Genomic DNA, 24,306 nt, shown 5'->3' with positions numbered 1-24,306 from the left:
GGTTTGTGAGTGGGAGCCCCCGATCGGGCTCTGTGCTGACACAGCTCAGAGCCTGGAGCCTGCTTCAGATTCTGTGTCTCCCTCTCTCTCTGCCCCTCCCCTGCTCATGCTCTGTCTCTCTCTCTCTCTCTCTCTCTCTCTAAAAAATAAAACATTAACAAAAAGACTTTTTTTTCATTGTTGGATTTGGAAAAGGCATTAAAAAAAACTCCTACATAGTTTAATAATTCAAATACTAAAAAAAATCATATTTCCATTTTAGAGAGTTTTCCCCTTGTGTTGTAGATTTAATTTTTTAGTGTCTATAAAACACTGACAATATTCCAAGTCAAAAAAGGTCAGACAAATGTCCTAGGAGTGGAACTTTTTGGGTCACAGTATATATGTATATGTTTAAGAGTTAGTGAATAATGCCAAGCAATTTTCCAAAGTGGTTGTACTAGTTTATCCGTCCCTCATCAAGGTATGAAAGTTCCATCTGCTCCACAATATTGTCAATTCATGGTAAGGTGCTTAAAAAACTTTTTACTCATTTTGAACAAATATGTAATGCTATTTACATTTCTCTCATGACAAATATTATTATATACCTTTTTATATATATTAAACAGTAAAGTACTCAGGTATCTATTACTTCTTTTATTTGAAAGTGTACAAGAGGTCCTAGCCAGTGCAAGATAAAAGGACTAAAGAGGTCAAAGTCTCCTTTTTCACAAATGACAGGATTGTCCATACAGAAATCCAAATAAATCTACTGATGCACTATTAGAATTAGTGAGTGAATTTGGCATGGTAAGTAAATAAAGATAAATATATGAAAGTATTTCTATATACTAGTAATTAGAATATGAATAGCAAATTACAATAGCATCAGAAAAAAATCAAGTACTAGAAATAAATGTAACAATACACACGTAAGACCTTTATCCAGAAAACTACAAGGAATCACCAAGAAAAACTAAAGACGATCCAAGTCATTGGAGGGATATATCATGCTTACGGATTTAAAAAATGTCAGTTCTTCACAAATTCATCTATTGTACTGTGGTTCTCAAAATGTGGTCCCTGGATCAGGAGCATCAATATATCCTGGGAATTTGTTAGAAACACAAATGCTTGGGCTCTACCCAGACCTACTGAATCTGAAACTTTGTATTCTAAAAAACCCTTCCTGTGATTGCCATACATAGTAAAGTTTGAGAACCACTATAAATTCAATGCAATGCCAGTACAATCAAATAATTTTTAATCTTTTGCTGACTAAGTGAAGCGTGATTTTATTTCAGCAAGCCTTAGATGAACTGGACACAGAAGTATTTTCTGCTTAATTCTTTTTTAATTAAATAAATCTAATTTTCTGAGAATTCCAACTAAATTTACTGTAAAATTATATCAGAATTTCTATATAATTATGTTGCAAAGTGATTATTACAATATTTCTGTGGCTGCTTTTGAAATACAGAAGAGATAGAGAGTTATGCTATTTGCATCTGTTCACAATCAATACTTACAGTATTAAGTAAGGCATCATATACAGCATTCACAAACTTAGCATTAATCCCAGAGTCTTCAATGGTATTAAATGAGGTGGTGGCATCTTTCTGCAAATTCAATTAATAAGTTTAGTGTATATATAACATTTAAGGACTGTTCTTAGTAATATCTGAGCCCTAACCATTACTTCATAATTTCTTGGTAGGATGTTGAAACAGAACTTTCAGGGCCAAGTTGCTAAAAATAAAAATGAATGTATGAGAATTATTTTAGTCACTTTCCTTTTTAAAACTGAAAGAGTGGCGTGAAACATCAGCATTAGTACAAATACAAACAACCTTTAAGATATCAGTTAAGTAATATTTATTTGTGATATGCATAATTTCAGAAATTAATACCTATAAATGTTTCTTTAAACGGCTGCTTAAGTCAATATTGGGTAGGGAAAGAGCTGAATTATCGTATCTTCTTTGGAAAATTGAAAACTAGGGGCACCTGGGTGGCTCAGTTAGTTAAGCATCTGAAGGGCTCAGGTCATGATCTTGCAATTCGTGAGTTCAAGCCCCACATCAGGCTCTGTGCTGACAGACAGCTCGGAGCCTGGAGCCCGCTTTGCATTCTGTTTCTCCCTCTCTCTCTGCCCCTCCCCTGCTCATGCTCTGTTTCTCTGTCTCTCGAAAATAAATAAAAACATTAAAAAAGTAATAAAAGAAAAAAAAGAAAAGAAAAAAAGAAAACTAAAATTGAAAAATGTGTTTTATGTGTAATTACCTTAAATGCAGCATTTAGTTCTGGGAAAGAATCAAATGTTGTCAGATAAAAATCATGTACTGCTTTCCAATCTCCTGACGACTTAGCTTTTTCTGTATCTTCCCTAAAATGAAAACATACATCAACTATGACAGAAATACTACCCGGATAAAACAGCACTTCTTCTTTACAAATGTCACCAAGCATGTAACTTGAAATACTGAAGCCGTTCAGTATGTTCCAGTTAATGTAAATATAGTTTATGAATCTACAATTCTTAATTAGCTCATGATATCAATTCAGCTTTCCCATCTACATGCTTTTGAAAAAGGTCATTCTTGACATGCTCCTTACAATTAACACTTCCTTTCCTCCACTTCACAGCTAAGCTTCTTGAAAGATTTGTTTACATTCTCTCTCTACTTTCCCATTATCACTCAGCCCTTCAAGTATCCATTTGGACTTTCTTCAGTAGTGACATAGGTTTTAGAGTTTATGTGTTACATAGTAGATGAAATGCTATTTTTTTTAAAAGGCAACATTTTATTATTTTATCACCACCTTCATCTCCTTTTTGTCTATTTTAACTCATATTCTGTTATTTAGTGTTTCTACTATATTCTATTATTTAGTGTTGCTGCCACATTGTCTACCCCTTCCCTGTTATTTATACATTTGTTTTCACCTTCAACTTTTGTGTCTTCCCTCTTGACCAATGCCTTACAAACAGCCACGAGTCCAATTTCTCACACAAAAATGTTAAAACGTGGAAAGTACTAGCACGCAGATATCCATATGTCTACATGTAACAGTGAGCTGAAACTTACTGAAAGTCTTTCATGGTCTTGGGCTGGTTAGGAAGAACAGGTTCTGGAAGAACTGGGGCCTTCATTTCAGATGATGATGCTTCTGTAGAGATACGCTGTTTTTGTCTAACATCAAGGCAAATTGGTGGTAGGTCTCTCACTGTGAAGTATAAAAAAAGCATTCAATGTAATTAATGGTAAAACTTTTCCAAATTATAAAATGCCAGGCTACCTCAACGTGAACAGAAAACAAATGAATTATTTAGTAATACATTTGCCTTGGGATCATATAACAGAAAACCCACCACAGTTAAAGGGCGCCTACTGTAGGCTCTATTGCCACCAGTCCCCTCCAACCCCAACTTCACTCACAACAAATATTACGCCGTATCTTAATTAAAAGTTATCTACAGATATAATCTACTAAATTTAAAGTTTCTTTCCTTGCTCCTTTCCAGAAAGTTGTGTTTCGGGGAGTATTTCAGTGAGACTCAATGTTTTTAATGTTTATTACCTTCTTGAATATATGCAAACCATTTATTTACATCCTCTGTAATTATTGACTGTAGTTTTAGTTTTTTTTTAAAAAAAAAACCTATTTGCATGACACTTTTCCATATTTTCCTTTTTCTTTTTGCAAATATTTGCCAGCTCACTGTTTGCTTTTTTTGTTGCATTTCATAATCTTTTAATTGCAAAACAAAACAAATACAGAAGAATCTCACAAAAGGAATGCATGGCTTAATGAATTATTAGAAGACAAATAGCTTTGAAATCATGAATCAGTTGAGTGACAGAGTCTTACCAAGCCCCTCCTTTCTCCAATTACCCAGATGTGAGCCTCTGCCTGTTTCAATTTTAGTTAATTTCTGTCAAATTTTTTTATCAATTTCTTCATTTCTTTTTAAATTTTAAACATTTCCTCCTTTTCATCTTCTAGTTCTCTTGGGGCATTATCTGGTATGTATGTTTGCTTTTGTGTTCCCTCTGGTTTATTTCTAAAATTAAAAAAAATATTTCTAGGGGCGCCTGGGTGGCGCAGTCGGTTAAGCGTCCGACTTCAGCCAGGTCACGATCTCGCGGTCCGGGAGTTCGAGCCCCGCGTCAGGCTCTGGGCTGATGGCTGATGGCTCAGAGCCTGGAGCCTGTTTCTGATTCTGTGTCTCCCTCTCTCTCTCTGCCCCTCCCCCGTTCATGCTCTGTCTCTGTCCCAAAAATAAATAAATGTTGAAAAAAAAAATTTAAAAAAAAATTTCTAATTCTTTCCTTATAATTCTGATTTTATCATTATATAATATTTCTCTCTCTCGCCAGGATTTTCTTTGTTCTAGGTCTACTTAGATTATCTGATATTAATACAGCCACTACTGTATATCTTTTCCCATCCTTTTGCGTTTATCCTGCCTGTATTGGTATATTTGAATCGAATTTCTTACAGATGACATACAGTCAGGTCAGATTTTTAATCTACTCTGCCAATCTCTTTTTTCTGATGTATTTTAGACCATTTACAATCAATGTAATTATTGATCCATCAGGGCTTAAGTCTGTTGTTTTATTTTTTTGTTTTCTATTTGTTTTATTTTTTTCCTACCTTCTTGTGGGTTATTTTGAACATTTTTTAGAATTCCATTTTGATTCATCTGTAGTGTTTCTGAAAGGTTGCTCTAGATATTATATACATACAACTTATCATAGTCTACTGGTGTTACCATTTTACCAGTTGGAGTGAAGTATAGAAATGGTACCTTTTACGTCCCTTCACTGTTTTCTGTTTATAGTGATCTTACCCTATAGGTAAGGTGCTGTGTTTGGCTGCTTTTCAGAGGCCTTTAGTTTTCAGAGATGTGATTATCGAATGTCTTGACGTAGATTTCTTTGGGTTTATCCTGTATGTGGTTCACAGTTTCTTGAACCTGTTTATGTCTCTTCCCAAATATAGGAAGCTTTCAGTCATTTCCAAGTACTTTTTCAGCCTACCCTCTTTCTCCTGTCCTTCTAAGACATCAATAACAAGAAAGTAACCTCTTTTGTTACAGTCCCACAGGTCTCTGAGATAATTCATGTTTTCCTTCTGGTCTATTTTCTGCCTATTGCTCAGAGGGGGTAACTTCCATTGTTCTATGTTCCAGCTAATTTATTCCTGTCTCCTCCATTCTGCTTTCGAGCCCATCTACTAAGCATTTTATTTTGGTTATTTTACTTTATGAATTATTAATACTTCCAAACCAATAGAGTAAATGAATATTTTTCATATCCTAAATTCTACAATAATGAAATGTACACATATAGAATTTAATTCTCCTCTTATGTAATCAGGATATATCTTCAACTAAGCAAACATAGCTGTATCAATCATCACAGTAGTAACATAGCTGTAAGGTCTTTCCTTCCTTATCCACTCCCCCAGTCTAGTATCTGTCCTTGCATCTATGACTAACATCAATAAACTAGGATAAATTTCATTAGTGTCAGGGTGTATTTTAAAGTAAAATATCTTTCATATTAGAGGATACTTCAGACATGCCAATTTCTTATAATTAACAGCAATGATTTTCAAACTTTACTGTGTATCAGAATCACCTGGAGAGCTTGTTAAAACACAGGTTACTAGCTCCTTCCCCAAGGTTTGCGATTGAGTAGGTCTGGGGTGGGGCCCAAGAATCTGTATTTCTAACATGTTACCAGATGATGCTGATGCCGCCGGTCCGAGGATCGCACAGAGAAACATTGTTCAGTGGGTACTAGGAAAGACCAGTGATGCTGACAGTACGAGACTATTAAATTTCTTTCATTCAGTTCCAGAACTGATTTTTATACACTTTATTCAATATGGAAATACCCAATTTCTAGCAATTTTTACTTTAGGCATATATTGGACTGAGGTTCAATTTATTAGCAAGTAAAATTAGGTATCTCTACAAATGATATCTTGTTGTGTTTGGAAACCTATAACCATAAGAAAGAAATGGGCATCTCAGCAGCAAAGAAACAGATGATAGTCTCCTCTCTCCAACACTGGTCTTGTTACTGTTGTCTTGAGGCTCCTCTACAGTTTCTCTTCTTCTTCACCAGGCTCACCCTTTCCTATCCCTTCCCACACACCTTTCCCAACCTGGGCTATAAACACCCACTATTAGATACACACAGACTCATTCAAATATAAATTAACTTACTCACTCACAAAGCGTATATATACATTTTTATACCCACTCATTTTTATTAATACCATGCTGAGGTGGAAGAAGAGTGAAAAAGTCTAGTTAGTAAGATAGCTGGATTTTGGCAAAGCCTGAGAGTGGGAAGATTCTTATGTAAGAGAAATAGTAATGCTGAGACCGAGAGGATTATAGGGTGAGATTAGATCCAGAGGCCCAGATGGGATTTATTTTTAGGTCAGAAGGTAACTTGGACAGAAGAGTAACACATAGAATGTTAACGTACTATGTAAATGGAACTTGAGTCAGAAAGAAAGGCAGATCATTTGCTCACATTAGTGAATGAAAGCCAAACTACAGGATGTGACTTTCAACTATTAAGAAAGGAAGAACAACAGCTCACAGCTGCTCTCATGTCCCTAAATATCAAGGCATTGTTTCCAGAGACAGGCTTTCAGTCTGTTCTCACAGATGGTTATTAAAGTCTAATTCAAGAGAGAAAATCAATAAATGTGGTGATGAGAGATTAATTAAATCTCAAACTGATATTATAAATAGAACAATTCTTTGTTCCATCACATGCAGGCTTTTCTGCAATATAGAATACTGTAATACGCTGAAAAAAGCCAAAATGTGTTTATCAGTGAAAACCTGTCATTTTGGTTTCATTCAGCCAATACTTGGGAACAATTTGTGCTAAATTGATAAGCAGTAATCGTCTTCCCTAGCTTTTAATATAGTGCTGCCAATTTTAGTTGGTTGCTTAGAAACATTAAGTGAAACACTTGAAGCCAGTGCAAAAAGATTAAGGGTTCTGGTGGGGGCTGGAAGTATATTGGGTGAGGGGGGAATGAAGATCATAATACAACTATGTATAAGGGTGGGAGATTATCAGCCAAATTTCGCCAGCTCACTCACTGTTTTCAAGAAGCGATCATAAGCTGACTCTGGTTGGAAACTAGTAATACGTGGTTTTCCACAAGTGGAGCCACCAAAATTAAGACTGACATTTTAAATTGGCCACATGATTAGGACACTGAAGATTGTTCCTGGCCATCCAGCACAGATGGCAATGGCAGCATCAGAGGTAAACACGAGTCTCTGTGGAGGCTGGGCGTTCAGGAGGAGAACCTGGGCCTGTTCCTTATCCCTCTACTGATGGAAAGGAAACACTAGTTTAAAAGGTTTGCTGCTGGTGACACGGTGTTGCAAAATGCCATCCTCTAAGTGTCATCCCAAATAATTTACACTCAAGTAATAATAAAAAAGTAAGGACTTGGTCCCATTGTTGGCTCACTTACTCCTATAATCTTAGACATGTCACTGAAACTCCTTAGACCACACTTTTGACACTATAATATGAAAGAGATGGCGGGGGGGATGCCTGGGTTACTCAGTCAGTTGAGCATCCAACTTCGGCTCAGGTCGTGATCTCGCAGTCTGTGGGTTCAAGACTCGTGTCGGGCTCTGTGCTGACATCTCAGAGCCTGGAGCCTGCTTCAGATTCTGTGTCTCCTCTCTTTGCTCCTTTCCTGCTCACACTGTCTGTCTGTCTCTCTCTCTCTCAAAAATAAATAAACCTAAGAAATAATAATGATAATATGAAAGAGATAACCTAAGTTAGTTATTCCCAAGGTTCCAAAGAACTTCAAGGACCACCTCATGGGACTGGTGCTGGTGGATATGTTTGCTCAGAGCAGCTTAGCTTTTCTCTGCTTTTAATATAATGATGCCCCAAGAAAAACTCTAGTTTTCAAAAAAGTGTTTTCTATGAAAATAAAAAATAAAAATAAGTCTGAAAACCACTAGTTTAATAATTTCTAATGTCCATCTCTACAACTACTTAAGAACAAAAGGGACAGAACTTACAAACCAATCAAAAAAGTTGAAAAAAATTCTCTATTAATAGAGTGAACTATACGATGACATTATGACAGAAACTGAAGCAGCATGGAAACGTAACATGCATATGTCTTCTAAACACCTGATTTTAGTTATGATTTCCTGTCCTACAACAGGGTATAAGAAAAAGTTCTAAAACAAGAGTCAAAGACCTGGCTCCTCTTTGAGGATTTTACACTCACATGGTGTGGTCATTTTAAAATACATAGATGAACATAGGGGAAGGGAAGGAAAAATAAGAGAAAAACAGAAAGGGAGACAAAGCATAAGAGAGTCTTAAATATGGCGAACAAGCTGAGGGTTGCTGAAGGGGAGGTGCGTGGGAGGATGGGTTAAATGGGTGATGGGCATTAAGGAGGGCACTTTTGGGGATGAGCACTGGGTGTTACCCGTAAGAGATGAATCACCAGGTTCTACTCCCGAAGCCAAGACTACAATGTATGTTAACTAACTTGAATTTAAATAAAAAAAAATAATAAAATACATCTATAAATCCTTTTATATTTCCCCCATGAAAAGATGGAGTCTTAACTCTTCTCCCTTGGAATACGGCCCAGCTTTAGTTAATCCTTGCTAATGAAAAACTGTGACAGAGTGATGCTGTATGACTAGGTTACGAAAGGTAATAAAACTTCTGCTTGGTTGTCTCTTTTTGGGGTGCTTGACCCTGGGATCCAGTCACCATGCTGTGAGGAAGCCAAGCAGTCCACGAAAAGGCCAGGTGCAGGTGTTCCATCTAGAACCTATTTAAAGTCCAAGACTACAGCCAGCATCAGTCACCAGCATAGGAGTGAACAAGCCTTCAAGGGATTCCAATATTGTAGAAACCAAAACAAGTAAACAAAAGCAACCTGGAAGAGGCAGAAATCATGCAGGGAGGGGAAAAATTTAAAAGCCTATCACCAGCCTTTCAGCTGGAACCGCCATCTTCTAGTGATTCGCTAAAATGACCAACTCAAAGGGAACGGGGAGAGGCACCTGCCATATGTTCTCTAGGCCTTTTAGAAAACATGGAGTTGTTCCTTTGGCCACATACATGTGAATCTACAAGAAAGGTGATGTTGTTGACATCAAGGGAATGGACATTACTCAAAAAGGAATGCCCCACCAATGTTACCAGGGCAAAACTGGAAGTCTACAGTGTTACCCATCTTGCTGTTGGCACTGTCGTAAACAAACAAGCTAAAGGCAAGATTCTTGCCAAGAGAATGAGTCTAAGTATTGAGCATATTAAGCACTCAAAGAGCCAAGACAGCTTCCTGAAACCCGTGAAGGAAAATGAGCAGAAAAAGAAGGAAGCCAAAGAGAAAGGTACTTAGGTCCAGATGAAATTTCTTGCTGTGGTATCTGAATCAGCTGAGGGCACTCAGTGTACCTCACTGCTTTAACCTGGGGAACTGGTGACAGCTGGAGAGACCATATTTCTGCCAGACATTTACTACATAGTCCAAATCACAGCTCTGTCAGATATGCCAATGGTTCTTTTGTTTCCCAGGGCTCACTCATGACCTGGAAGCCCACTGACTTCCCCAGAAAGGACTCATAAATTCTTGGGGAAGTTGGAGCCAGATGTGATTCAGAGACTCTGTTCAGACTATCATCTCCTGGGAATCTTCACCTAATAGTGGCAATATTGTCCCTTAAACATCCAAGGTTTATGCTCGCTATTCAGTTTTTCAGAACTAAGCAGTGTGTGTGTGTGTGTGTGTGTGTGTGTGTGTGTGAGAGAGAGAGAGAGAGAGAGAGAGAGAGAGAGAGAGAGTCTGTATAATTATATAATTTAGGCAGTATATTGTTTACAGGAATGTATAAAAACAAAACTATTTTTTTTAAATCAAGGGAGGGTGCCTGGGTTTGTGAGTTCAAGCCCCATGTCAGGCTCTGTGCTGACAGCTCAGAGCCTGGACCCTGCTTCAGATTCTGTCTCTCTCTCTCTGCCCCTCTTCTACTCATGCTGTCTCTCTCTCTCGCTCTCTCTCTCTCTCTCAAAAATAAAAATAAACATTAAGAAAAATAAATAAAAATTTAAAAAAATCAAGGGAATAGTAGTTACCTCTGGACACAAAGGCAGGGCAATGCAACTGGGGTGGGCTCAATGGGGCTTTTAAGGGGCCCATAATGTTCTTTTTCTTGATTTGAGTGCTAAGTTCACGTGCTTTCCTTTTATTATTATCAAAACCATACACAAATGTTGATGACATTTTTCTATATGTGTGATGTTTCAAATTTTAAAAAATTTGTGCAGTTACTCATGAAATAAGTAATGGAAACACCTGCCCATTGTAATCCCTTCCCTCCAATGTAACTGCTTGTCGTATTATCACTCACACTTACTGAATTTCATAAGGCACAGAAGTGAATGCTTTAAAAAAATTTTTTTTAACATTTATTCATTTTTGAGAGACAGAGACAGAGCGTGAGTAGGGGAGGGGCAGAGAGAGAGGGAGACCCAGAATTAGAAGCAGGCTCCAAGCTCTGAGCTGTCAGCACAGAGCCTGATGTGGGGCTCAAACCCATGTACTGCGAGATCATGACCTGAGCCAAAACTGGACACTTGACCAACTGAGCCGCCTAGGCGCCCCACAACTGAATGCTTTTTAAATGCTTTTTTTCATTAATCCTTACAAACTTATGAGGCGATTTCTTTATTACGCTATTTTATAGATGGAAAAACAAGCACAGAGAGGTTAAATAACTTTTCCAGGATCATACAGCTGGTAAGTTACAGAGCCAGGATTCAAACACACCCTGATAAGTCATAACATCCATGTTTTTTCCACTGTCCAATAATGCCAAACTTTCTACCATGCAGGAAAACAAGTAGCAAAACTAAAGCCTAAAGTGCATGAAGTAGGGGCTGGTAAACTACGAAAGTCAAACAAAACTCAGCAAGGACCGAACAAAATCAATAGGTTAGAAAATTAACCCTTTAAATCATAAAACTTCGAGGTAGAAGATATTTTCAACACATAACGCCCCATTTCCTCACTCTATAAATGAGTAAAAGAAGGCTCATGAGCGCTATGTGTAATGTCTAAGGTCGCGATGACAATTACTGGTAGTAGTTAACTCAAAAATTCAATTCTTATTTAATATCATAATTTACAATGTGTGGATACCAGGCAGTGATAAATGAGCTACAATTTGAAGGATCCCTCTCTCAATTCAGTACTTTTATTGCTTTTGATTACTTTAGTAGTGGCAGGCAACTGAAACAGAAAGAGACCAGAGTGGATTAGTCATAACAGGTGGTGTTTACATCATTGTCTATAGGGTGACTTTTCTGAACATTTGGCAAAAAATAAAATGGAAGGTGGGAGAGAGAAAGGAAGAGAGAGGGGGAAAAATCCTCTGACTCATAGGACTTTAGCCACCAGAACCAAATATACTGCAATATATTCATTAGTTTTTGGAGATGTACTTTTTACTAAGTTCAATGATGTTTATGTTTGTAAAACTGGAACAAAAGCATAGGCGAAATGTTCTCTTGTGGGTCTACTTATAAAAATATTAAAAAGTCCTTTTGATGTGCTACTGGACATATCTTTGAAAATTTATTATAGGGATGAGTCTGACATTCCAACAGGGAAAACTGACCAGAAACCCAGAAAAAAACGGTCTCCCATGTATTTCCGCACTGAGTAAAGACACCATGTACCGTGGAGGCTGGATCCTGATGCACAGATGTATTAAAAACTCAAGGAGATTGTAGATGCATTTGCTCTCAGACCCAACAATCCCACTTCTAGGAATATCCTAGAAACACCAGCATATGAACAAAAAGACACGTACAAATTCATTCAGTGTGACATTGTTTACACTAAAAGAATGGACACAACTCATTAAATTTCTTTTAATATCATCTTATTAAATAAGCTATAGTATAGTATGTCCAATACAGGGGAAGAAAACTATAAAAAAGAATACGGGTGCTCTTTATGTACTGATACAGAAAAACACACAGGATACACGAACTAAAAAAAAATAAGGTGCAAGACAATGCACATGCAGTTACTTTTTCTTTAAGAAAAGGTAGGAAGTGAAAATGTGTATTTGTATTTGATTTCATTTCCATAAAGAAGCACAGGAAAGAATACAACAGACAGCAGGGAGGAATGTAAAACTGAGACGTCCAAAACATAACTTATTTTTTATGGTACTGATTTTTGAAACACACAAATGTGCTTGCTACCTATTCAAAAAATTACCTTCAGTATAAAAAATAGAAAGGATAGATAGCCCTTTCCCTCTCCAAAATAGAGGCTTAAGGAGCCTACAGACTAGTAAAGAGACAGATGAATAAACAAATAAATGCAGCAAGGTACTCTGAGTTCACGACAGATGTACTTCTCCCCTAGGCAGAGTTAGGAAAAGTCAAGTCCAAGGTACGCACTCTGACCTAGGGAAAGATTTTGGAGATTTAGTTGAAAATCAGTTCATTCTCCCCAGAAACCTGGAAACAGGGTCATCTGAGGCTTTGGAGATACTTCTAGGGTAAGATTCCGAAAGCAGCTATTTCAGATCCTTTTCTCTCTCCCAGATGGCAAGTCCTGCGCTGGATTTCTCCTAACAGCTTGTGGCTCGGTCGGCCTCTGAAGCCGCTGTTGGAGAAACAGTGCAAACTCTGTGGTGCTTCACCTGTTCACCTGTGTAGAGGTCGCAGGACCCCGCCACACACGGCTCCAGCCTCCATTTGAGCTGAGGACCACTCTGTGTTTCCCAGAGCTATTTCAGAGGGGCAAAGCTCACAGGACGCCTTTCTCCGGAGTTACGCCTAAAACTGCAGAGCTCACGGTGTCACCTCAGGGCTCTTCTAGATTAAACTCACCAAATGCACTGAGCCGGGAGAGGGACAGTGACCCTGAGGGAAATGTCAGGGTTCCTGTCTACTCTTTTCTGAATTACCGGAAGTGCAAAGACATTTTAAAAGATACGGGGAGGATACTGCTTCATTTCTTTTAAATCTTTCTGTGCTGTTTAAAGATGTTTTAAGTAAGTCTGAAAGGGGACATAACCACTTTAGAAAGGAAGATACAAAAGAATAAGAGAGAAGGTAGTGCTAATCCCCCTCCACCATTACTTACCACTTATATTGTTTCTCTGAAGATGTATCATCCCCAGCAGCTGTTGTAGTAGGTAAAACTCCTACACTTCCCTGATCTCCAAAAGGACAGCCAACTCGACACACATACCTAGTCATGTGATCTCCAGGGAGGAAAGGCATCCCTCAGCTGTTAGGTAAACCCACGCTGGGCTTTTGCAGCTTCTCTAATACCACTTGAAGATCAGATGGGGAGACAAGCTGTTAGAGAATACCCAGCATAGGTCCTGCTACCAGAGGGAGGAAATTGTAATAACTGCCAAGAATGATGCATCTTTGAGGAAACCATCTTACTGGCAAGTAAAAGAGGCTTCCCAAAAGATCAAGGAATTATAAACATGCTTACATTTGTCAGACTTAGTCTAACTTCCCATTCAAGAAAGTAATTCTGTCTACAGCATCCCTGACATATGAACTCCAGGTCATGCCTGAATCCAGCCGGCATCCAGACAGAACAGCTAGGAGAAGTCAGCACTAGGAATTCCAAGAGGGTAAAAGAAGTCTGCTAAGAGGTCTTTTCCTCTAGAGTGGTGCATACAAATACTCCAAGTTCAGGTTGGGGCTGAGCCCAGATTCCACACGACTGGCACAGATGAGAGGGCCTCAGACAAGCAGTGGGGGCTCAAACACATAGACCATATTCAGAGTCAACGCACCCACCCAAGGAGGAGGCAGGTAGGTTGTGGGCAAATAAGTTGGTTCAGACATCAGGATTTTAGTATGGACAGAATGGAATACAGGAATCAGTGTGGAAGCAAAGGCTAATGAATTTGAACAAACAGTCCAAACAAAGAAGGTCACAGCTAATCATGACTTTCTTTTTGACTGTCATTCTCCACAGCAGACATTTCAATGTTCTTAAGGTTCTTGACACTGTTGTGGACTGAACTGTGTCTTTCAAATAGATAGGTTTGAAGATATACTGAAGTCCTAAATTCTAGGACCTGTGAATGTGACCTTGATTGGAAAAAGGGTCTCTGTAGATGTAATCAAATTAAGATGAGGTCATACTGGATTGGGGTGGGCCCTAATTCAATGACTGGCATCCTTACAAGAAGAGGGAAATGTGGACACAAAAAGGCATACACGAGATAATGCCATGTGAAGACAGAGGCAGAGACTGGAGACAGGCATCTCCAAGCCAAGGGACACCAAGGATTGCTGGTAACCACCAGGGGCCGGGACAGAGGCATGGAACACATTCTCTCTCAGAACCTTCAAAAGGAATCAATTCCCCCCAATGCCTGGATTTTAGACTTCTAGCCTCCAGGACCTTGAGAGAATAAAGTTCTGTTGTTTTAAGCTATCATGTTTATGTTCTATGTTACAGCAGCAGGAAGAAACTAATATACCCTCCACAGAGAGAAGTGAATTCAAGGCGAGAAGTGAGTTCCCTACTTCCATTTCCTCTTCCTACTTCCTCTCTTCCTTCTAATTCCACAGTGTGAGTAAGAGGTGCTCTTCTCTCCTCACTGGAGCTGACGTCTCAACCCCTACGCTTTGCATTTTTCCTTGATCCCATCCTCATACCGCTCACTTCTCTAGTCTACTAGTTCATTTTATTATTCTATGTTCCTACTGAAACTTTAGTCTCCCTCTGTATTAGATCCTTGCCCTTGACAACACTACCTTGCAAGATCCTGCTTTTCTTTCAGTTCAAGCTACTCTAAAGGCAGTCTACGTTGCCCTTACATCCTCGCCACTAGTCCACCCCTTAACTTTTACAATTTGCACTGTCCTCACACCATCCTACTGAAACTGTTCTGTTAAGTCACCCATGCACACATTAACCAACAAATCTTTGGCTTTGTCTCACTCAGTGCTTACTCATCTTACCCTCACTTAGCAATGACACCATAGACTATATCCTCTAATTTTTTCCCCCTTGATTTCTAAGTCACAGCGCAACATGATTTTTTCCCTCTTTCAGGACTCACTTCCTTTTCTTTCACCAACTCTTCTTTCAATGAAGGCATTACACAAAACTACTTTTGGCTTTCTTTTCCTTTTTCTATTTCTGCCATTCATTAGCTATGTACATTCAAGCAGGGCAAGTCACTTAAAAGTCTCTGTGGCTTACGTTTCCTTAGCCTTGAAATGGGAAAAGAATTCCAACATCAGACTGCTGTAAGGACTAAAGGAATTCATACATATGTACAGTGCTTAGAACTGTGAGTGGCACACAGTAAGCACTACATGAAGTTGCTGCTGTGGCTGCTGCTGTTACTGCTTGGGGACATCCACTCCGACAGCCATTTCCTCTGTTCTGAATTCTCTTTTGTTTTACTCTATGTAGTATATACAGGTGACCACTTAACAATGTGGGGGTTAGGGGCAACCAACCCCTCATTCGGTTGAAAATCCATATATAACTTTTGACTCCCCCAAAACTTAACTACTAATAGTGTACTGTCGACTGGAAGCCTTACTGATAACATAAACAGTTGGTTAACACATATTTTGTATGTCAGATGTATTATATACTGTATTCTTACAATAAGATAGAGACAATAAAATGTTAAAAAAATCATAAGGAAAATATATTCGCTGTACTGTATTTATTTTAAAAATCTGGGGGCGCCTGGGTGGCTCAGTCGGTTAAGCGGCCGACTTCGGCTCAGGTCATGATCTCGCGGTCCGTGAGTTTGAGCCCCATGTCGGGCTCTGTGCTGACAGCTCAGAGCCTGGAGCCTGTTTCGGATTCTGTGTCTCCCTCTCTCTGACCCTCCCCCGTTCATGCTCTGTCTCTCTCTGTCTCAAAAATAAATAAACGTTAAAAAAAATTTTTTTTTTTTAAATCTGCATATAAGTGGATCTATACGGTTCAAACCTGTGTTAAGAGTCAACTCTACTTGCTAAGAACCTCTAATGGACAAGGGAACTGCCTAGGGCCTGTGGGGATTACAAAGGTACTTATTCCCTCATGGAACATACAGTCTAAGAGATTATAGTATACAAGTGATATTTCATAAGACTGGGAGACTAATAAGAGGAAATAACAAAAGAAAACCTAAATGGAGCGTCAAAGAAGGGAAGAACTGTATCTGGTTGGAGAGAATCAGCAAAGGTTTGGTAAAGAAGTAGCTTGGAAGGACAGGATCTCTGTCAGGTGGAGATGAGGGGAGAGTGCATTCCAGGCAGTGGGATCAAACTGGCAAAAAAACCCCTCTGAGGTAAGGTGTGAGGAGGCATCCAGGAGAAGAGTTGAAATGTAAGTTATATGTAGGGGAAAAGTGGGACATAATGACGAAAAGCTGTCATATTTTGAACATCCTTGAGTGTCATGGTAAAAAATTTTTTTAATTTAATTTTGGAAGCGTTAGGGAATATGAAGATGATGTAATAAGAGTTGTATGATTAATGTGATATGATTAATCAGGCAAGAGAAACAAGTCAATCAGGAGTTTCCTCTATCTGTCAGAGGAACAGGAGTTTTGTTGTCAGAAATTGTGGACTGAATTTTGGTTCTGACACTTAGCGGTGACCTCGGCCTAGTCATTTACCCTCTCTGAGCCTGTTTCCTTACTTATAAAATGGTGTTATAAACAGAAACTAAGATGGCCCCCATGAGTCTCAGCTTTCTAATATTCCATCGGGATTACATGACAAAAGGGACTGCAGAGAAATAAGTACTTAAGGTTACTAATTGGTTGACCTTAAAATAGGGAGATTATCCAGGTAGGCAAACCTAATGACTGAGACCTTTAGAGGCAGAGAGTTTCCCCCCACTGGTTGCAAAAGATAAAGTCAGAGAGACTGGAAGCAGGAAGAGGATTCAACACAAGGGCGCCGGCTGCCAGCCTTAAAACAGGAAGCTGTGATACTCCAGGGTCTATGAGCGGAGGTGGAGGGTGCAAGTGGTCTCTAGAAGCTGAGAGCATCCCTGGCTTATGGCCACCAGGGAGGCGGGACGTTGGCCTTACAACTGCAAACAATGAATTCTGCCAGCAGCCTGAAGGTGCCTGAAGGATTCTTCCCCAGGGTCTAGCCCAGCCAACACCTTGTGAGGCTCTGAGTAGAAAACCCTGCTCACCCACCAAGACCTCTGACTTAAAGAGCCATCAGCTAATAAATAGGTGTTGTTTAAAACAATTAGGTTTATGGTAATTTGTTATACAGCAATAGATAACTAATACAACAGGGATTCTAATATCTATTCTATTTTATGTGACTGTTGTGAGGCTCAAATAAAATAATGTATACACAAATAATACACAAATAAAATTTATAGCTGGTATGCAGTTAACATGTCTCATATACATATCATTTCTCTCAACTCCACTCCCTCATCAAATAGGCTCATTTTCTTTGTTTAATGGTACCAAACTACAGGTTTATTTTATTTTGTTGTGGGCTAGGGGACTGTGACATAAAGGGCACAAGTGCCTCCTTGGAGTAAGCCTGAGATGACAGAATATGAATTTATGTATGTGTGCACACTGTTGAGTATATAAATAAAGGAAAAAAGAAGTTATCAAAGGCAAAGGTTGATAAATCAGATAATGTAAATACTAACCTGCAAAAGTGTAAATTATTGTGTAAATTAAGTAAAAGTGTAAATCAACAGGTCGAGCACTAGTGTGGAATGTCACCTAAAAATCTGTGTAAGAATAATTTATGCCAGGGGTGCCTGGATGGCTCAGTCGGTTAAGTGTCCAACTTTGGCTCAGGTCATGATCTCATGGTTCATGAGTTCGAGCCCCAAGTCGGGCTCTATGCTGACAGCTCAGAGCCTGGAGCCTGTTTTGGATTCTGTATCTCCCTCTCTCTCTCTCTGCCCCTCCCTGGCGTGCGCACGCTCTCTCTCTCTCTCTCTCTCTCTCTCTCTCTCAAAAATAAATAATCATTTTAAAAAAATTAAAAAAAAGAATAATTTATGTCACATGCACCTGATGGACACAATAATTTACCAAAAACTGTGTCCTTAAACATTTCTAGGTTTGTTTTCTTTTGTTTAGATGCAAGGGACATTTAAACCTTTGCAGATTTCTTTTGTTACAGGCCAGGGGAACTCAAAATTATGCAAGTAATGGATGTTTCCTGTGACAAAACAATACAGAGTTGTATAAAGAAATAAAGCATATTTATAATATACACCCAATTCTACTTTTCTGAGAAAACCATTAACTGATTGGTGGGCATCCTTCCATGCCTCTTCATATGCTCAAAGAAGTAAAAAAGGTTTCCCTATTCTTAGAAAATTGGAGTTGTATTATGGGTAACTTGGGTTTTTCATTTTACAGTGTATTGTGTGGCTCTTTCTCCTAGACACTTTATATACATATCACATTTTTCTTAATAGAGGCATAGTATTCCAAGCCATCCATTCATAAAAGTGCCAATTTTCACACTCCCTAGACAACATCACAGATATAAATCCTTTCACTCTTTGCAACTGAAGAGGAAAATGTTAAATTCTTGTTATAATTTGTACTTCTTTAAATACAAGTGAGACTGAGCATCCTTTCACATGCGTGTTAACTGCTCATATCTCCTCTTTTGACTGGTCTGCTCATACCCCTCGCCTTTTTTTTATTGGAATATTCCTTTTATTGATTTATTCATAATCTTTATGATTAAGGATATGTTTTTCACCAACTGTGACATTTATAGACATTTATATTTTAACTTTATGACTTTTAAAAATTCCTATGGAAGTTTTAAATTTTCTTATGTACTCAAACTTGTCAATTTTTTGTTTTATGGCTCTTGGCATTGTTGTCATGCCAGGAGACCGTATAGAAACAACCTCCTGCCTTTTCTTCTGGTATTTTTTAGTTTTAAAAATCTCAAGTTATTATTTTTGATAGGTTAACCAGTCATCCTGATTCCATTTTTTGAACAGCTGAATACCACTTATACACTGCATTTTTACTGTCCATTTGGCTACTTTTGATGCAAGTAGAATAGCTTTATAATATGTGTCCTCTGGAGGAACGGGCTTCCTCAGTGTTTTTGCTTGCATTTTCTTGGACAATGACTCTTCTAGATCACATAGGGTACCATTTTCTTAAGGTCCCCCCACAAAGAACTGCCCAAAATTTGATTAAATGTAGAGAGTAAACCAGGTATACCTGACATCTTTATGATATTCACGACATTTTTCCATCCCACGACCTTTTAGTCTTTTGATAAAGTATTACACTTTTCTTCACATAGGTTTTGCTTGTTTCCTTTTAGGTTTATTTCTAAGTATTTCATTGTTTTCCATCAAGTCTTCTAATTGATTATTCCTCAAATAAAGGAAATCTAGTGAATTTTCGTATATTTGTTTTGTATCCGGCTGTCTAGCCAAACATTATTATTCATGAGATTTATATGTCATTCATACCTTACCCTATGTAACAATCACCTACAATAACAATTTTGCTTCTTTCTGTAAATATTTATACAGCTTATTTCTTTTTCATACTGTATTAATTAACTTCACCTACCAGATGACTCTTTAATAGTTTGATAATATACTTTCAACCAAAATATCCAGACTATGTGTACTTTTAATTATTATTAATTTACCATTCTTGATGTTAGGGAAAACAAGATGTGTAGGTGAACTTCTGTTTTCAGCAGCTTCTTTCTTCTGGTTAACAGTTGAAATAAAACTGCTAAAAGTGGAAGTTTGGCCTTTGGATCCTCTGTCCAAACCCTAAAAACAGAAAAATTAACATTGCAGCACAATTCCCACTGGCTATATTTAAATTATTTTATTGCAGAAATCATAAACACTTATAACAGAGATTTTAATTTGATGATAGATGTATGATAATAGACAAAATATATAACATTGACTTACCTTTTCTAGGACCAAATTGTTTTAAATATACAATGAAAATAGTCATATCATGCTATAAACTGACAGAGTTTGGAAACAGGGGTATTAACAGTATCTTCCTCACAGGGTTACTGTGAGGTTTCACTGAGATAATGCACAGAAAGTAACCGGCATAGCTCCTCGCACAACACGCTCCATTCATGTTAACTGCTCTTTTCATTTTGTATTTAGATAACTTTATTTTTATGAGCTCCACAAATATTATTTCCAATAGGTAACATGCATGTGATACTTCACACATCAATTCATTGAAGGTTTTGTTGTCTTTTGATGCAGCAACTTGAAAAGTTCAGGCAAAAAGATAAACCTGTTATTAGAGTTCATTTCTTTTCAAGCACTGTGACTATACCTTGGGTGTGCCAGAATTTAAAAAGATAATGCTAACATAATAAAGGTCATATGTGAAAAACTCACAGCTAATATCATCCCAAATGGGGAAAAACTGAGAGCTTTTCCTCTACGGTCAGGAACAAGAGAGGGATGTGCGCTCTCACCACTTTTATTCAACATAGTACTGGAAGTCCTAGCCTCAGCAATCACACAACAGAAAGAAACAAAAGACATCCAAATCAGCAGGGAAGATGTAAAACCTTCACTATTTGCAAAAGACATGATACTATATATAAAAAACCTGAAAGACTCCACCAAAAAAACTGCTAGAACTGAAAAACGAATTCAGAAGTTGCAGGACAGAAAATCAACATACAGAAATCTGTTGCATTTCTACACACCAATAATGAAGCAATAGAAAGAGAAATTAAGGGATCGATCCCATTTACAACTGCACCAAAAATAATAAGATACCTAGGAATAAGCCTAATCAAAGAAGTGAAAGCCTCTACTCTGAAAACTACCAAACACTGCTGAAAGAAATTGAAGATGACACAAGGGAATGGAAAGACATTCCATGCTTGTGGACAGGAAGAACAAATATTGTTAAAATGTCTGTACTACCCAAAGCAATCTACATATTTATGCAATCCCTATCAAAACACCAACAGCATTCTTCACAGAGCTAGAACAAACGATCCTAAATTTTGAATGGACCCACAAAAGACCCCAAATAGCCAAAGCAATCTTGAAAAACAAAGCAAAGCTGAAGGAGACACAATTCCAGACTTCAAGAAAACCCAGAAATGAACCCACAACCATATGGTCAGTTAATCTTCAACAAAGCAAGAAAGAATATCAAATGGGAAAAAGACTGTCCCTTCAACAAATGGTGCTGGGAAAATTGGACAGCAACATGCAAAAGAATGAAACTGGACCACTTTCTTACACCATATACAAAAATAAATTCAAAATGGATTAAAGACCTAAATGTGAGACAGGAAACCATTAAAATCCTAGATGAGAACACAGGCAGTAACTTCTTTGACATCAGCTGCAGCAACTTCTTTCTAGATACGTCTCCGGAAGGGACGCAAAAGCAAAAATAAGCTATTGGGACTGTATCAAAATAAAAAAGTTTATGCACAGGGAAGAAAATAAACAACAAAACTAAAAGGCAAGCTACAAAATGGGAGAAAATATTTTCAAACAACATATCTGATAAAGGGTTAGTATCTAAAATATATAAAGAATTTCTAAAACTCAGCACCCAAAAAATGAATAATCCAATTTAAAAATGGGCAGAAGACATGAAGAGGCATTTTTCCAAAGAAGACATACTGATGGCCAACAGACACATGAAAAGATGCTCAACAGCACTCAAGATGAAGGAAATGCAGACCAAAACTACAATGAGATACCACCTCACACCTGTTAGAATGGCTACAATTAACAACACAAGAAACAATAGGTGTTGGTGAGATGTGGAGAAAGGGGAACTCTCTTGTACTGTTGCAAACTGGTGCAGCCACTCTGGAAAACAGTATGGAGGTTCCTCAAAAAGTTAAGGGGCTCCTGGGTGGCTCAGTCAGTTAAGCGTCTGACTTCAGCTCAGGTCATGATCTCACGGGTTGTGGGCTCAAGCCCCGCGTGGGACTCTGTGCTGACAGCTCAGAGCCTGGAGCCTGCTTCAGATTCTGTGTCTCCCTCTCTCTGCCCCTCCCCCATTTGCATTCTGTCTTTCTCTCAAAAATAAACATTAAGAAAATTTTTTTAAGTTAAAAATAGAACTACCTTACGATCCAGCAACTGCACTATGTATTTACCCAGAGAATACAAAAATACTAATTCAAAGGGGTACCTACACCTTGATGTTTATGGCACATTATCTACAATAGTCAAATTATGGAAAAAGCCCACGTGTCCGTTGATTGATGAATGGATAAAGAAGATGTGGTGTATATATACTATGGAATATTGCTCCTTTAATTTGTCTTTCAGTTTCTTTTTTTCTTCTCCTCCTTCCTCATTCACCAAACTGACCTCCATTTGCCTTTTCAGAATCTGCTCATATAACATGTAGCAGAAATATTTACAATTACCATGGATTCACGCTCCCACTTTCCCTACTCTTTTACAGACAAGTGGGGCCATCTGACTCATTCTAATGGGGACAAGTAGAAATTTTACTTCCTCATTGCCTACACTTAGGCTCAGTGAAGACTAATTAGTATTTCTGAGTTAGGATTAGTCTATATAATCCAGCCCATTAAACATATTGCCTAACTAAAGTAGTCTTCTTTTTTTATGTTTATTTATTTATCTTGAGAGAGAGAGAAAGAGAGAGCACATGAGCAGGGAAGGGGCAGAGACAGAGAGAGGGAGAGACAGAATCCCAAGTAGGCTCTGCACTGTCAGCACAGAGCCTGACACGGGGCTCGATCCCACGAACCATGGGACTATGAACTGAGCTGAAATCAAGAGTCAGATGCTTAACTGACTGAGCCCCCCAGGCACCTCTGTAAAGTAGTTTTCTAATGGATGTAGGATATGAATCTGTTTTCAAAATCATAAATAGGATCATGTAGGGTCTTGTACAAAACCTATGATGTGATGAGTGGCTCAAGAAATGACTATTCCTGTGATAACATAGTAAAATAAGTCATTTATTGAGTACTTGCTATAGGCTTGGTGCTGTATTAAGTACCTTAATATAACATTCCTATGAGGTATGTATTTACACCCCACTTTGTGAATGAGGAAACTGAAGTGCCAAGCCCACAGCCACAAAGCTGGTAAGTGGGGATTCCAACTCTGAATGACTCTGAACTCTCTACCCTTAAATCACCTTATATCAAAGTCTCTCAGTATAGTAGCTATCACTTATTAAGAATCTATCCTGTGACAGTAAGTGTGTTATACCTAACACAGGCTGTTTTCACAACAACCTTTTGTGGCTGACATTATCTTCTTGACTTTTACAGATATATGCTGAATGAAATTCAATAGCTTTAGGAGCAACTCACCTAAGCAGAGGAAATTAATGTTAAAGAGAAAAACTAAGTGTACTTTAAGGAAATATTTGATGTCCTAGCAATCCAGGAAAGACTCAATATTTTATTTTCCTCTTGCTTCCTCTACCCCTTCTCAATAAAAGAAGGTCCCAAAGAACATTGCTCAGTTCATATGTGGAATCTCCAAATAATAAAAAATAACAACTAACTGATCCTATCAATAAAGCTATTTAACAGTTATCAATTCTAATCTCTAGTAGAATTAGAATACAGATTCCCAAGGAGAGAGAAAATTGGATAAAGAGATAAGACAATGATATCCAGGGGCGCCTGGGTGGCTCAGTCGGTTAAGCAGTTAAGCATCCGACTTCGGCTCAGGTCATGATCTCACAGTCTGTGAGTTCGAGCCCCGCGTCAGGCTCTGTGCTGACAGCTCAGAGCCTGGAGCTGCTTCGGATTCTGTGTCCCCCTCTCTCTCTGCCCCTCCCCTGCTCATGCTCTGTCTCTCTCTGTCTCAAAAATAAATAAAAACATTAAAAAAAAAAAGACAGTGATATCCAATATTTTTCTATAAAACAGTCTTAGTAAATTACATAATTTGCATAATCAAATTCACAAAACTAGTATGTTGATTAGGAAAATAAAATAAAAATAAGCTATATATTTAAAAAGTAAATCATTCCTTACTATAAATATTAGGATACTTAAATAAGAATTGTATTAACTACTAGGGCCAAGTTTGCTTAATTTGTATGTTTTGTTCTATAGAATATCTTAAAGGATAGTGGGAGCAAATGCCAAATTTGATGCACTATATATTTCATTTACACATAGTAAGCAATGTAAGTAACCAATTTGTACAATGAGATCAATGAATGGCCTCTCAATAATGGAGCTTTGTTAACTTGGCTTTAAATAT

The 24,306-nt window shown here is 38.0% G+C and overlaps 1 protein-coding gene and 1 pseudogene across 2 annotated transcripts in view; one reads left to right on the top strand and one right to left on the bottom strand.

Moving 5' to 3' along the window:
• The window catches only part of HECTD2 (HECT domain E3 ubiquitin protein ligase 2), a 79,435-nt gene that overhangs the window by 39,397 nt on the left and 15,732 nt on the right, over nucleotides 1-24,306 (bottom strand). For both annotated transcript variants that reach the window (XM_086680356.1, XM_086680355.1), the window contains 4 exons: nucleotides 19,728-19,857; nucleotides 3,072-3,210; nucleotides 2,266-2,368; nucleotides 1,512-1,601 (listed from right to left, as the gene is read on the bottom strand). In XM_086680356.1, coding sequence (XP_086536482.1) covers nucleotides 1,512-1,601; nucleotides 2,266-2,368; nucleotides 3,072-3,210; nucleotides 19,728-19,857 — 462 coding nt within the window. The remainder of the gene's footprint in view (nucleotides 1-1,511; nucleotides 1,602-2,265; nucleotides 2,369-3,071; nucleotides 3,211-19,727; nucleotides 19,858-24,306) is intronic.
• On the top strand, nucleotides 9,057-9,498 carry LOC147576070 (large ribosomal subunit protein eL21 pseudogene; annotated as a pseudogene).

This window comes from Puma concolor, chromosome D2 (genome assembly GCF_028749965.1).
Source record: "Puma concolor isolate L17-30 chromosome D2, mPumCon1.1.hap2, whole genome shotgun sequence".
NCBI lineage: Eukaryota > Metazoa > Chordata > Mammalia > Carnivora > Felidae > Puma > Puma concolor.
Note: the sequence above shows the minus strand (reverse complement) of the source record. Positions and strands in the feature narration are given on the sequence as shown.